This window comes from Medicago truncatula, chromosome 3 (genome assembly GCF_003473485.1).
Source record: "Medicago truncatula cultivar Jemalong A17 chromosome 3, MtrunA17r5.0-ANR, whole genome shotgun sequence".
Classification (NCBI taxonomy): Eukaryota; Viridiplantae; Streptophyta; class Magnoliopsida; order Fabales; family Fabaceae; genus Medicago; species Medicago truncatula.
In genome coordinates this window covers 17,953,641-17,969,239 of record NC_053044.1, presented here as the reverse complement: position 1 = coordinate 17,969,239, position 15,599 = coordinate 17,953,641, and the positions used below count along the sequence as shown (strand labels likewise).

The window sequence follows — 15,599 nt, the reverse complement described above, 5'->3', positions numbered from 1 at the left end:
TTTGTTTTTTTTTTATGATTTGTTTAGGTTGGTATGTTTACAAAACTGCTTCTATAGGTCCTTCAATAAAAATAAAAATAAATATATATAAAAATTGCATATTTTTGGCATATAGCATATCATGCATCATATTGCATTCATAAAAAGTATCAAAATCCAAGTCTCATACTCTCCTCATTTCTGCCTCAGAGAGAAGCAAAGTGGCCCGGCGTATTCAGTACAAACCCACTCGCATTCACAACACTCGAGCTCATATCAAGAAAAGGATGTTAGCGGCAGAACAGGAAAACGCTCAGCTCAGAGAGGAACTGGTTAACCTCAAGGGGGAGATGGAAAGAATGGCACTTATGATGGAAACTATGATGGCTGAGAGAGAGCAAGCAACAATCTCCAATTCAACTCCTGTTGTGGTCGTCACAGCTGCACCTGAGGGTCCCCCGCAACCATCTCCGACTACTACTACAACTATCGGCCTCACCCAGCCTCTGATGACTGATTTTTCTTCTGGTAATATGGCAACTATGGGCAACTCAGGCTTCCGTCCTCTTGGCCCCCAGGGTCCCTTTGCTACTCCTCAGTATTCCATACCTTCAGGCTACCCTTGGGGCATGCCGATTGCAACTAACGGGGGTTTTGGTCCAGGCGCTACTGAAATGCCTTTCACACAGGGTCAACAGACTTCGGCACATTTCCAGATGAGTCAACTGATTCCTCAAGCTACCATGACTCAAGCAGGTCCTACTGTGCATGTTGGGCCACAACATGAAGAACAGATTTATCACTCCGACAGTATAATGGGGGATGATAAAGCAATCGATTGGGAAGAAAGGTTCGGTGCTCTAGAGAAGAAGATGAGTAATATGCGGGGAAAGGAAACAGTCGTCCAAAGCATATATGACCTTTGCTTGGTACCAGATGTAAACATACCTCCAAAGTTCAAGATGCCTGTATTTGAGAAGTATCAAGGGGACACATGTCCACAAAATCATCTAACTATGTATATTAGCAAGATGATAGCTTACAAGAATAATGTTCCCTTACTCATTCACTGCTTCCAGGATAGTTTGACTGGTCCGGCACATACCTGGTTCATGGGATTGAAAGGAGTCACTACTTTTGAACAGTTGGCTGAGGCCTTCATGCAACAGTACAAATATAATACCTATCTGGCGCCAAGTCGCAAAGAGTTGCAGTCCTTAACCCAGAAAGATAAAGAATCGTTCAAAGAATACGCACAACGCTTCATTCAAAAAGCTGCTCAGATTCGTCCTCCCTTGGATGAGAGGGAACTTTCAGAATTGTTCTATGAAACCCTGAGCCCTTGTTATTCAGAAAAGATGATTGTCTGTGCATCACAGAAGTTCACTGACTTGGTGGAAACAGGAATGCGTATCGAGGAGTGGGCTCGTAAGGGAGCAGCTGTTTCGGGAAGTTCTTCAGGTGGTTCTTCAGGAGTTTCGTCCAATGGTAATAAGAAATTTGGGAATGGTTACCCAAAGAGGAATGCTCAAGAGGTTGGCATGGTGGCTCATGGAGGACCTCAGCCCGTGTACCCTAATCACCCCTTTGTTGCCAACATCACCCCACAAATGACCGCACCCCAGAACCCAAACTATCAATCACCCAGACCTCAAGGACCTGCACCATACTATCCCCCACTATATCAACAACCATATAACCCACAACAACTCTCTCAACCACCCTACTATCCTCAACAACCCTACTATCCTCAACAACCATACCAACAAAGGCCATATAACCCCCCACAACAACAACCCCGTCCTCAAGTTCCCTACAACCAGCAAAATCAAAAACAACAATTTGACCCCTTGCCAATGACCTATGGAGCATTGCTCCCTTCTTTACTTGCACAGAATCTGGTCCAAACAATACCACCTCCTCGCATTCCGGACCCTCTCCCACGCTGGTACCGTCCGGACCTTCATTGTATTTACCATCAAGGGGCACCAGGCCACGATGTGGAGCGTTGTTTTGCTCTTAAGAAAGAGGTTCAGAAACTGATAAATAGTAAAGAGTTAACCTTCACCGATCCTGATGCTGTAGCTCAGAACAATCCTCTGCCTGCTCATGGGCCTGCCGTTAATATGATTCAAGACGATCAGGAAGAGGCTCGCATTCTCTCTGTAGGTGATATCAAGACTCCTCTGGTACCGATACATGTGAAAATGTGTAAAGCAACTCTCTTCAACCACAATCATGAAGCTTGTGACATATGTTTGATGGATCCTCGTGGATGTATACAAGTCCAGAATGATATGCAGGGTCTCCTAAATAGAAGGGAACTTGTGGTTACAAGGGAACCCGAGAGCAAGGACGTCTGTGTTGTCACTCCGGTATTCAGAGCCAGGAGGCCGCTGGTGATAAACCCTAACAGTACAAAGCCCGTTGGTACTCCCTTGGTAATCTGTGTGCCTAGGCCCACGCCTACTACTGCTCAGAAAGTTGTACCCTACAAGTATGAAGGCACGATTCTTGAGCCCGGAAGTGAGACAACTTCACCTGTTGCTGTGGATAATATCGCAGAGAATAGCCGGATTTTGAGGAGTGGCCGCATCTTTCCTACGGTGGGTCCGAAGAGTGTTAGTGTTCCGGTCGATGAGCCAGTAAAAGAGCGAAACGCCGGTAAAGGTAAAATTGGGGAGCAGGCCAAAGAGTTTGACTTTGATGATGCCGATGAAGTCTTGAAGCTGATCAAGAAGAGTGAATACAGGGTGGTGGACCAGCTGTTTCAAACTCCTGCGAAGATTTCCATCATGGCCCTGTTATCAAGTTCTGGTGCTCATCGGGATGCCCTGAGGAAAGTACTAGACCAGGCATTTGTGGATTATGATGTAACTCTGGGTCAATTCGAAAGCATTGTGGGGAATGTGACCGCGTGTAACAGTCTGACTTTCAGTGATGAAGACCTCCCGGCGGAGGGGAATAAGCATAATCGAGCATTACTCATCTCTGTACTTTGCAGAACGGACTCGTTATCCAACGTCTTGATAGATACCGGCTCTGCACTTAATGTGATGCCCAAGTCAACTCTCGACCAATTGGCGTACTCCGAGGCTCCTTTGAGACTTAGCAAGGTGACGGTGAGGGCCTTCGATGGAACTAGGAGATCGGTGTATGGTGAGGTAGATTTGCCAATTTCGGTCGGCCCACATGAATTTCAGGTTACTTTCCAAGTCATGAAAATCCAGGCTTCTTTCAGCTGTTTGCTCGGCAGACCTTGGATTCATGACGCTGGGGCTGTGACATCTACTCTCCATCAGAAATTGAAGTTTGTAAGTCGTGGAAAGTTGATCACTGTGAGTGGCGAATCGGCCTTTTTAATCAGCAATTTGTCTGCTTTCTCTGTTATCGGTGGTAATGGTTCAGACGGGCCATCATTCCAAGGATTCTCTGCCGAAGAAAGTGTCGGTAGGATTGAGACTTGTATGGCTTCGTTGAAGGATGCCCGGAGAGTAATTCAGGAAGGCAAAACCGAAGGCTGGGGTCAGCTAGTGGAGTTGCCAGAAAACAAGCGTAAGGAGGGAATTGGTTTCCTTAACAGTAAGCCTGGGATGTTCGACCCTACCAGAGGTTCTTTCCACAGTGCTGGTTTCATTCATGATTCACCAGAGACCAATGCAATTTTAGATGATGCACCTGGAGGAGTGACACCGGTCTTTGTGACGCCTGGAGGAGCTTGCTGCAACTGGATTGCTGTTGACATTCCTTCTGTGACGCCCCGCTCTAAGTAATGTGTTTGTCTTGTCTTTTGTTGTTTTTTTGTTTTTTAAGAAAACTCCTTTCGTTTTGCCCAAGGCGAAAGTGAAATCATGTAGGGCTTTGTTTTGCTTCTAGTACTTTTATTACAAATAAAAATCGTCGTTTCTATCACGGCTTTTATTACTTTTTATTTTTTGTTGCTTTTTCTGGAAAAAATGGTAATACAAAAATCCAAAAAAAAAATCATTCTCTTTTTTCTTTTAAATTGCAAAACCAAAGGTCTGCATTTACTCATTAAAATCAATCATGAATCATGTGCAGACTGAACATAAGTGAATCCGTTGAACACAGTGACCCCATGCTTTCTCCCAACTTTGAGGTCCCGGTTTACGAGGCTGTGGCAGAGGAGGATGAAGAGATCCCGAATGAGATCAAATGGATGTTGGAACAAGAAAGGAAGACAATTCAACCTCATCAGGAAGAGATAGAAATCATCAATCTGGGTACTGAGGAAGACAAGAAAGAAATCAAGATTGGGGCATCGTTGGATGTATCTGTCAAGAAAAGAGTAATTGAGCTTATCAGAGAATATGTTGATATATTCGCATGGTCATACAAAGACATGCCGGGTCTAGACCCTGATGTCGTTGAACACAAACTACCTTTGAAGCCTGAGTGTCCTCCGGTAAAGCAGAAATTGAGAAGATCTCATCCTGATATGGCCCTCAAGATCAAAGAGGAAGTGCGAAAGCAGATTGATGCAGGTTTCCTAGTCACATCAGAGTATCCTCAATGGTTGGCCAACATAGTGCCTGTTCCAAAGAAAGATGACAAAGTCAGAATGTGTGTTGATTATCGGGACTTGAACAAGGCTAGTCCGAAGGATAATTTTCCTTTGCCTCACATTGATGTATTGGTTGATAACACTGCTAAGTGCAAGGTTTTCTCCTTCATGGACGGTTTCTCCGGCTACAATCAGATCAGGATGGCTCCTGAGGATAGAGAAAAGACGTCTTTCATCACGCCCTGGGGTGCTTTCTGCTATGTGGTGATGCCATTTGGTTTGATAAATGCTGGTGCCACTTACCAGAGAGGTATGACCAAAATCTTTCATGATATGATTCACAAAGAAATTGAGGTCTACGTAGATGATATGATTGTTAAGTCTGGCACAGAAGAAGAGCATGTTGAGTATTTGTTGAAGATGTTTCAGCGGTTGAGAAAATACAAGCTCCGGTTGAATCCTAACAAATGTACTTTCGGTGTTAGATCTGGTAAACTCCTAGGCTTTATCGTCAGTCAAAAGGGTATTGAAGTTGATCCCGACAAGGTCAGAGCCATCAGAGAAATGCCTGTTCCAAAGACAGAGAAGCAAGTCAGAGGTTTTCTTGGTAGACTCAATTATATCTCCAGATTTATCTCTCACATGACCGCCACATGTGGACCAATTTTCAAGTTACTCCGCAAGGATCAAGGGGTGAAGTGGAATGATGATTGTCAGAAGGCTTTTGATCAAATCAAAGAATATCTGTTAGAACCTCCAATTCTTGTTCCTCCAGTTGACGGAAGACCTTTGATCATGTATTTAACAGTACTGGAAGATTCCATGGGCTGTGTTTTGGGTCAACAAGATGAAACCGGAAAGAAAGAGCACGCTATCTACTATTTGAGTAAGAAGTTCACTGATTGTGAGTCCCGATATTCTGTACTTGAGAAAACTTGTTGTGCTTTAACTTGGGCTGCCAAGCGTCTCCGTCATTATATGATTAATCATACAACTTGGTTGATATCCAAGATGGATCCTATCAAGTACATATTTGAGAAGCCAGCTTTAACTGGAAGGATTGCTCGCTGGCAGATGTTATTGTCCGAGTATGATATCGAGTATCGCACTCAGAAAGCAGTCAAAGGTAGCATCTTGGCAGAACATTTGGCTCATCAACCAATCGAAGACTATCAACCAATCAAATTCGACTTCCCAGATGAAGAGGTTATGTATCTAAAAGCAAAAGATTGTGACGAACCAGTGTTCGGTGAAGGTCCTGATCCTGAATCCGAATGGGGTTTGATTTTTGATGGAGCTGTTAATGTCTATGGAAGTGGAATTGGTGCGGTACTCATTACCCCTAAGGGTACTCACATCCCGTTTACTGCGAGGTTACGTTTTGATTGCACAAACAACATCGCAGAGTACGAGGCTTGCATCATGGGTATCGAGGAAGCCATCGATTTGAGGATCAAGAAAATTGTCATTTATGGAGATTCCGCTCTTGTGATTAACCAGATCAAAGGAGAATGGGAAACTCGTCATCCTGGATTGATTCCCTACAGAGATTATGCAAGGCGTTTGCTGACTTTCTTCAACAAAGTAGAGTTACATCATGTGCCCCGCGATGAGAATCAAATGGCAGATGCTTTAGCTACTCTATCCTCAATGATCAATGTGAATGGTCACAATACTGTGCCAGTAATCAATGTCCAATTTCTCGACCGACCTGCTTATGTGTTTGTAGCTGAAGCAATTGATGATGACAAGCCATGGTATCATGATATCCAAGTTTTCCTTCAAACTCAAAAGTACCCACCTGGGGCATCCAACAAGGACAAGAAAACATTGAGAAAATTGTCAAGCCGTTTCTTCCTTAACGAAGACGTTTTGTATAAAAGGAACTTTGATGGGGTCCTACTTAGATGTGTGGATAAGCATGAAGCAGAAAAATTGATGTGCGAGATTCATGAAGGCTCTTTCGGAACTCACTCATGTGGGCACGCCATGGCGAAGAAGATATTGAGAGCTGGGTACTACTGGATAACAATGCACGCTGATTGCTACAATCATGCCAAGAGATGCCACAAATGTCAAATCTATGCTGACAAGATTCATATACCACCATCTATGCTCAATGTCATCTCTTCCCCGTGGCCCTTCTCTATGTGGGGCATTGACATGATTGGTCGGATTGAACCAAAGGCTTCCAATGGGCATCGCTTCATATTAGTGGCTATCGATTATTTCACCAAGTGGGTTGAAGCAGCATCTTACGCCAATGTGACCAAGCAGGTAGTGGTCAGATTTATCAAGAACAACCTCATCAGCCGCTACGGTGTTCCCAACAGAATCATCACAGACAATGGCACAAATCTGAATAACAACATGATGAAAGAGTTGTGCGATGACTTCAAGATTCAACATCACAATTCTTCTCCTTACAGACCACAGATGAATGGGGCAGTTGAAGCTGCAAACAAGAACATCAAGAAGATCATACAGAAGATGGTAGTTACTTATAAGGACTGGCATGAAATGTTACCCTACGCTTTGTATGGATACCGTACCTCAGTGCGAACCTCGACAGGGGCAACCCCTTTCTCTTTGGTATATGGTATGGAGGCTGTACTACCTGTAGAGGTTGAGATTCCTTCTTTAAGAGTCTTGATGGAAGCTGAATTGTCTGAAGCTGAATGGTGCCAGAGCAGGTACGACCAGTTGAATTTGATTGAGGAAAAACGTATGGCTGCTTTGTGTCATGGACAGTTATATCAGTCAAGGATGAAACAAGCATTCGATAAAGGAGTCCATCCCCGTGAATTCAAGGAAGGAGATCTTGTGCTCAAATGTATCAAATCCTTTCAACCAGATCCTAGGGGCAAATGGACGCCAAACTATGAAGGTCCCTACGTGGTGAAGAGAGCTTTCTCTGGTGGTGCTTTAATTCTTACAAGTATGGATGGAGAGGAGTTACCTCGTCCTGTGAATTCTGATGCAGTCAAGAAATACTTTGTCTAAATATATAAAAGAACAGCTCGGTAGGTCGAAAACCTGAAAGGGCGGCTTAAACCAAAAATGAGCGTCTCGGTGGATCGAAAACCCGAAAGGGCGGTCCAGGCAAAAATTAGAGACAAAAAAAAAAAAAAAAAAAAAAAAAAAAAAAAAGGGAAATTATCCTGATAGATCGAAAACCCGCAAGGGCGATCTATGCAAAAATTAAGGATCGAGACAAGTAACTGCATCAGATGAAACATCACTCGCCCGAGACACCTTGACTGTCAGAAGTTCTCTAATGTTGAAGCATCCAAACTGTGGAATTCAAAGTGGTTAAGAAGTATAGCGGTTATTGTGTTCCATGTACCTATCCCATATAATTACCATATTCCAACTCTTTGTAATCTGTGGTGCCATGCCTTTAGCCGGTCACCATTTCTATTAAATCAATTTGAGCATGTGCCCCTTTGTTGGAATTCTTGTTTATTCTATGTGCAAAAAAAATCTTTCTTTCGTTTTTAGTATTAGTATTTGAAGCAAAAATTTTGAAAACTTTTCTAAAGATTTTATGTTTTCCTTCCAAAAAAAAAAAAAACACAAAAATGACAAACATATTATCTTTAAAAACATGTATCACATAAGTATGTGTCAACAGTTGGTCCGAAACAAGCAGGATCAACAAAGAAGAAATAGTCATTGCAAAAAAAAAAAAAAAAAAAAAAAAAAAAAAAAAAAAGAGCGCCCTAGTGGATCGTAAACCCAAAAGGGCGATCCAGGTAAAAATTAGGGGCATACAAAAGAGAAAAAGAAAAATGTCTCCCCGGTGGATTGAAAATCCGAAAGGACGATCCAGGCAAAAGTTAGGGATTTCAAATATAAATACAAAAAGCAATGACTATTCAGACAAGACAGTACGGTGTTGCATTGATGAAATGGCGACTTCTACCACAGTTTATGAAGACTTACCTCAGCAGTATGTTTAAGGGCTGTACCCTAACAATGGTTGATTCATCCCCCGTGACTTTATCCCCATTGAAGGCTTTGAGTGTTCGTACAGTGATGCCGGGCCATTCTCCTCGTAGACTTGCCCAGTCCTGTCTCAACAATCTTACCATTACACCATCATATGAGTCTCATATATATTCATTCATTCATGCATACATAGCACGCATATAAACATCATCCATACATAGTTTCATTTTTTACCCAATATTTTGCTTCATTATCCTCAAAATGGGTCTAAACTCAGGTATGTTATAAAACCAATCATGTTTCAAAGTGGCAGGTCTCGCCAGTAACCAGTCTATACAATTGCCCCATCGTCTTCAGACAATTTCATTGTTCCCCTCAGGTGTATCTTTGTCAAGTTAATCCCCACTCATATCAAGCTTTACAATGTCTTTAATTTAGCCACTCGTCGGCCCATCATGTCTTTACTTTAGCCACTCGTCGGCCCATCATGTCTTTAATTTAGCCACTCGTCGGCCCATCATGTCTTTACTTTAGCCACTCGTCGGCCCATCATGTCTTTACTTTAGCCACTCGTCGGCCCGTCTTGTCTTTAATTTAGCCACTCGTCGGCCCATCATGTCTTTACTTTAGCCACTCGTCGGCCCGTCTTGTCTTTAATTTAGCCACTCGTCGGCCCATCATGTCTTTACTTTCGCCACTCGTCGGCAATCAATCATGTCTTTACATTCGCCACTTGTCGGCAATCAATCATGTCTTTACTTTCGCCACTCGTCGGCAATCAATCATGTCTTTACTTTCGCCACTCGTCGGCCAATCAATCAGGTCTTTACTTTCGCCACTCGTCGGCAATCAATCATGTTTTTACTTTCGCTTTGAAACAATGTCATTTATACTTACCTATCATTTCTTTCCCCGGTGATACCTATCCATTGGTCTCCCAGTCAGTCTCTGCATCATCTTTTACCTTCATACTTACATCATATTTAGTCGTATTGTCACATTCATCAGCATCGCACCTCTGGCGTTTCAAATGGTCCAAAATTGGCGTTTTTATATATTTAAGTCTCTCCGACCCTTTGGTTTAAAAAGTTCTCTTTTAAAACCTTTGTGACGAAGAAACTTAAATAGGGGCATCTGTCATACCCCAATTTTGGACCGTTTAAAATCTCTTGTCCGTATTTTAAATTGGTTCACGTTCCTTTTTATTCGTTTTTTTTTTTACCATTTAAAGTTTGTGTTCCTTGTCTTTAGTCATTCAAAAAGTTTTTATTTTTACATTTAAATCAATGTTCGCATTTTACAACAATTAAAACCGTCTCGCTTTCATTTATGACGCATTTTTGTTATATAGTCTTTTTAATCATAACGATCATGTCCAAAAAAAGAGAAGGCCTAATCGCATTTTAAAAGGCGTTTTTTTATTAATCATTTCAACCGAAATTTCGGCAGGGAGGATACTTTGAAGTACCTCATGTCAGATTTCGAAGGGACTTTTTATTTTCTTTTTTTAGGTTAGTTTGTTTATTATTATTTTTTTTTTTTTATTTTATTTTTTAGAAAAAAACAAAGAAGTGAAAGTCACGTGAGTGACTTCCTTCCTTTTCTTTTCTTTTCTTTTTTTTATTTATTTATTTTATTCATTTTGTTTTTATTTTATTTATTTATTTATTTATTTGTTAAAATCTTTTTCTCCAAGTCTCAGCTGCAGGGGCATTTTGGTCATTGATTTGTACCAGAGCCAACCCTAGTTTGTCACTATAAAAACACTGTCAATCATTGGGAAATGGGCAGAGAAAAATCACTGTTCACGTCAGAAAAGTCACTGTAGCTGCGTCAGAGTCAAATCAGTCCCTCAACCAACACAAACCCTAATTTCCTTTTCTTTTACACATTTTTCGGATCAAAAAACAGATTTTCCAGATCAAAAAAAAAGAGAAAAAGTCTCAACAACATTCAACATCAAAACAACTCATAAACACATCACACCAGTTCATCACAAAACAGAATCCAATCTCAAGACCATCATCACACAACAGTACGAAATCAAAGGGTAGAAGAAGGAAACCGAACCAGAAGAGAAACAAACCAAACCGGACCGGATTCAAAGGAGGAAGCCGAACCGGAAAAGGAAGGAAACGGAACGGAGAAGAGCAAGCCGGACCGGATTCAAGCAAAGAGAAGGAAACCGAACCTCCTCCAACGCAAAAGGAGCGCGCCTGAAGAAGGTAGTTCCTCTTTTTTTTTTTTTTTTTCTTTCGAATCTTTATTGTTAGATCTAGGTCTGTTATGAACTGTTTTTGAAATTGTGAATCCGGATTCGAGTAGAGGAAGGGAAGAGGAGTGGTTTGATGTAAAAAATTTTCAAAAAAAAGCAAAAAAAAAAAACTCCGGCGCGGCGGCGCTCCGGCCGACCACCGCGCCGGAGCAGCTCCGGCCGCCCCTCCCCCACCTTCTTCTCCGGCGAGATTCCTAGAGAGAAGTGGGAGCTTCTCTCTCTAGGTTTTTAGAAAGAGGTTTTTTGTGAATTGTGTTATGTTTTTTTTTGTTAGAACTCTTTTATAATGCTTTCTTTTTGTTGGATCTTGTGCACATGCGCATACTGCAATTCAGTGCTCCATCGCGTTACAGCCCTTGGATCTGGATCATTCCTTGATCTGAGGGCTCCTGTGTATCTTGATTTTGGATCAGGTGGATTTTTTTTCTGCGTGAGTATGGTGTGGTTTCTGTTTGGACCATCAGATCGTTGATCTGACGGTCACTGTGTTTTCAGTATAATCCCTTTGTTTCTATGTTGTTCTTGTTACCCTTGGATCGTTGGATCCAATGGCTGTGATGAATCCAGTGAATGAATCTGGACTATTGATTTAATCCAATGGTCCAGAATTAATCCTGCTGAGCCAATGTTTTATTATTTTTTATTTTTAATTATCTTTATTTTTTAAATACTGTTTTTACACTTTGTTGACATTTTTGTGGTTAGAAAAATTCCAAAAAAATATTTTTCTCACTATTTTAATTTTCCCTAATTTTAAAAATCCTTTCTATTTGTTTTCTTTTGTGTTTTTTTGTTTATCTCTTATATGATGACCTTAATTTTTATTTGTCTTAATTCTTGCTTATTATTTCTTATGTCTCATTCACCATAATATTTCTTGTGATTACTAACCATTTAATTTTTGTCTTGAATCATAGCATGCACATTTTATTCTCTCATCATTTTATTTTGTCATTGACTTAGTATGTATAAATAGGGAATTGATGTAATTTTATTTCTTGCATTTTATCTTGGCATAAAGGCCTTAGGGTTGTATTTAGGAATTGATGTAATAATGTAGGTAACACAAGCACCGACACATGCACCGACACTACCATATTTTATTTACCGCTTTCCGTTAATTTTTTACGACGTTACGTTAGTTTCCACCGTTAGTTTAGAAAAAACCTTTTTATCAAAAAAAATCAAATATGTCAAATTCAAAAAATCATTTTCTTAACAACATTTTCTCTTTATTTTCTTAATTAAACTCTCAATCAATCTTAATTCAACTTCAACCATTTTTAAATTTTAAAATCAATCAACCTCACTTGTTTTCTTTATCTCGTGCCTTGAGGCCTCTTTCTCTTCTTAAAACCCATTTTCAAAAACCTTAAAATCAACCTAACCCACCAAAGAAATTCTTGAGTGGAACTACGTTGGTTTTGATCCCTTCCCAAAAGGGTACGTAGGCAGAGGACTTGTCCTTCCAAATCAAATAAAAATAACCAAAAACATACTTCTTCTCCCTCCATTCTTTCACTTAGACATTAGGCAACAATTTTTCAAATAAACAAGTAGTTTAGCACAAGATAATCTAGGTAAGAGGTTCCTATGGAATACCATGGACGCTTAGGATGCTAGCACCTTCCCTTCGCGTAACCAACCCCCGAATCCAAAGTCTCGATAAGGGTTTTTACTCATTTTTTCCCTTCCCAAGAATAAAAATCGAGAGTTCAAAGATTGACGATTCAAATCAATTAATGGTTTGATATCCGAAAATCGCGAGCACAAGAGCGAAAATGATACGTGGAACAAAATGACATATGAGATTATAAAAGTAGCAAACGAGACACTAGAAGAATTAATAGGTTTTGGACCTAGCTAGGAGTAAAGAATCTTGGTGGAACCAAAGAGTTCAAAAAAAATATGGATAAGGGTGATACATTTGAAGACTATTACACATTAAGAAATCTAGCACATTCCAACCTTGATGACAAGGTTGTTTTCGAGGGGTGTGTTTTTTAGGATATAGTAAAGGCTGATTAGAGTAGTTTAAGTAGTTAAGAGGTACTTTTTTTAGGATATAGTAAAGAACAAACTAAGAGTTACTAACTCTACGATACCATTCAACATTTTCCACATTTTTTAGGCTGATATGTTTAAATATAAAGGATTCTCATATAAAGCTAATATTTTTTTGTTTCTCTTCAACGTGCACACATATGCAAAGGTGTTAATATTAATTTCGTGACTTTACATTTAATATGCAGATCTGTGTCTCGGTGACAATGAATTGAAGAACATGTGTTTGATTGAAATTGAAATGCTGCTTCAGGAAAATGGACGGTCGCTTACTGACTTCAAATCTATGCCCATGGCAAACGCAGCAGACATGCCAACGTTCACAAACAAGCTTATCGTTGATGAGCTAAATTACAACAAAGATAAACGGGAAAAGACACACGCTGATATGTTACTGATGTTGGCTGATGAACAAAGATGTGTGCATGACAAGATCATGGAGTCTGTTGATTTTGACGACGATGGTTTCTTTTTCATATATGGTTACAGTGGTACTGGAAAAATCTTTATATGGAAAACATTGTCAGTTGCTGTTAGATCGAAGAGGTTAATTGTATTGAATGTTGCATCCAGCGATATAACGACTCTTCTATTACCAGGTGGAAAAACCGCGCACTCGACGCTACCAGTCCCTATTGAGATTAATGAGGCATCATCACTTACGATGGAAAAGGATAGTCCTAGGGCAGACCTTGTGCGTGTTGTGTAACACCCCGTTTTCCCAACGTGAAAATTTCATTTATTTAATCAGAGTAATTCACCTAAACGGAATGTCACATTCTTTTCTTAAAATCATAAACTGTATAAATAACTATTTATCCTTTAAAATTCAATAACTAAAAAGTCTTTAATACTTCGCAGCGGGATTTATTCAATAATCAAAACAGTCTTTGGCACTAAAGCCTCTTTACAATTATGTCATAAAAATCTATTCTAAAAACATAGTCATAACTCTTCAGAAACAATACGTAAGGAATAGAAAGCAATAACAAATTCCCATCCCGTTACGTATCAGAGCACCTAAGACACTTGAGCCACCACTCCTACTAAACAGTAATACCTGCAAGTTACTCATACGAAGAGCAACATTTTCAAGCAGAAGGGGTGAGATTTCACAAAACAATAATATCAAGCATATAATTCAATAATTATATTTAACAACACAAGTAACTTCATCTATTAGTAATAATACTTCTTTAATAATCCAACCAACTTCTAATTATCATTTACTTCATATTCACCACATTATAACATAATCATATAACACGTATTAACCAAATCATAACAACATAGATCATCACATCATACTCATAGTTCATATATAACATAACAGCATCTTAATTAATTCATATACAACATAACAACATCATTAATTCATAATAATAATTATTCATCAAACATCTCATTATCATTTCATGAATAAAAGACAACTTATCAACTTAACATAAACATCATCAAGTACATTTAACAACTCATAGATAACATCATGTAATCATCATCACTAATAACTTAAACTACACAATATAATCATCACTTAATAGTAATAATAATTATATACATCATAACATAAACATCTTCTTATAATAATATAGCAATAACAACATAGTCATCATTTCATAATAATAATACAACAACATAACATAATATTCACTTAATAATAATTAATCATATATGTAACAACATGTTCATCACTTTATAATAATTAAGTAACAACGTATTCATCATCTTATGAAAACATAACGACAACATATTCATAGCATTCACTTAATAATAATTAATCATATATGTAACAACATGTTCATCACTTTATAATAATTAAGTAACAACGTATTCATCATCTTATGAAAACATAACGACAACATATTCATAGCATTCACTTAATAATAATTAATCATATATGTAACAACATGTTCATCACTTTATAATAATTAAGTAACAACGTATTCATCATCTTATGAAAACATAACAACAACATATTCATCATTTTATATTAATATAACAACACGTACTAACACTATAATCAACATCATAAATCATCAACATAAACATCTTAAACATAATCATCTTAAACAATAGCATCTTTGATAAACAATTACCAAGTAATCACAACATTCGATCATCATCAATAGCATAACAACTTAACAATATCATAATCAATATCTTAAACAACATAGCAACGTAACAATATCATAATCAATATCTTAAACAACATAGCAACGTAACAATATCATAATCAACATGTTAAACAACATAACAATATCATACTCAATATTTTAAACAACATAGCAACGTAACAATATCATAACCAATATGTTAAACAACATAACAATATCATAATCAATATCATATAATTCACATCATAAACATCGTATAATCTTCGTAGGTACTTCTTTAACAACACATAGGTAGAAGACAACTCGACGACTCATAGATGATAATTCATCGACAACTTAACAACTCATGGATGATAATTCATCACAACGACCTTGACTCGACAAATGCGACAATGCAACTTAGACACTTATATGCATGTGGTACCAATCGTCATCATAAGTATTAATATACTTTTATCGTGCGGAGGACAAAGCTCCTAATCGTGCGGAGGACAAAGCTCAATGAAATGCTATGCATGGACTCTTAACAACAAAACACCGTAATCATCGTAATCAACATATCATCATGCATCCAATAATTTGGAGCTAAACGTCATCATTTCATCATATACATAGGTATCATGCACTTAGTTAAATAACAGCAGTAGCACAGTCAAGTCACAGAACAACAGAGAGATATCAATATATCAAT

The 15,599-nt window shown here is 38.9% G+C and overlaps 1 protein-coding gene across 1 annotated transcript; it reads left to right on the top strand.

Annotated features, from left to right (window-relative positions):
- Positions 1 to 266: 266 nt before the first annotated feature.
- Positions 267 to 13,503, top strand: LOC120579534 (uncharacterized). The gene is made up of 7 exons (XM_039831954.1): positions 267 to 3,748; positions 4,042 to 4,405; positions 4,475 to 4,814; positions 5,007 to 6,741; positions 6,838 to 7,197; positions 7,270 to 7,424; positions 12,983 to 13,503. Exons 1-7 carry the CDS (start codon positions 267 to 269, stop codon positions 13,501 to 13,503), a joined length of 6,957 nt encoding a protein of 2,318 aa, XP_039687888.1.
- The last annotated feature ends 2,096 nt before the right edge of the window (positions 13,504 to 15,599 follow it).

Excerpts from the sequence above, each read along its gene's own strand:
- LOC120579534 (XM_039831954.1), top strand. The coding sequence starts at position 267 with ATGTTAGCGGCAGAACAGGAAAACGCTCAGCTCAGAGAGGAACTGGTT. Across the intron at positions 7,198-7,269 it reads GCTGAATGGTGCCAGAGCAG|GATGAAACAAGCATTCGATA; the intron begins GTACGACCAGTT and ends ATATCAGTCAAG. Across the intron at positions 7,425-12,982 it reads GAAGAGAGCTTTCTCTGGTG|ATCTGTGTCTCGGTGACAAT; the intron begins GTGCTTTAATTC and ends TTTAATATGCAG.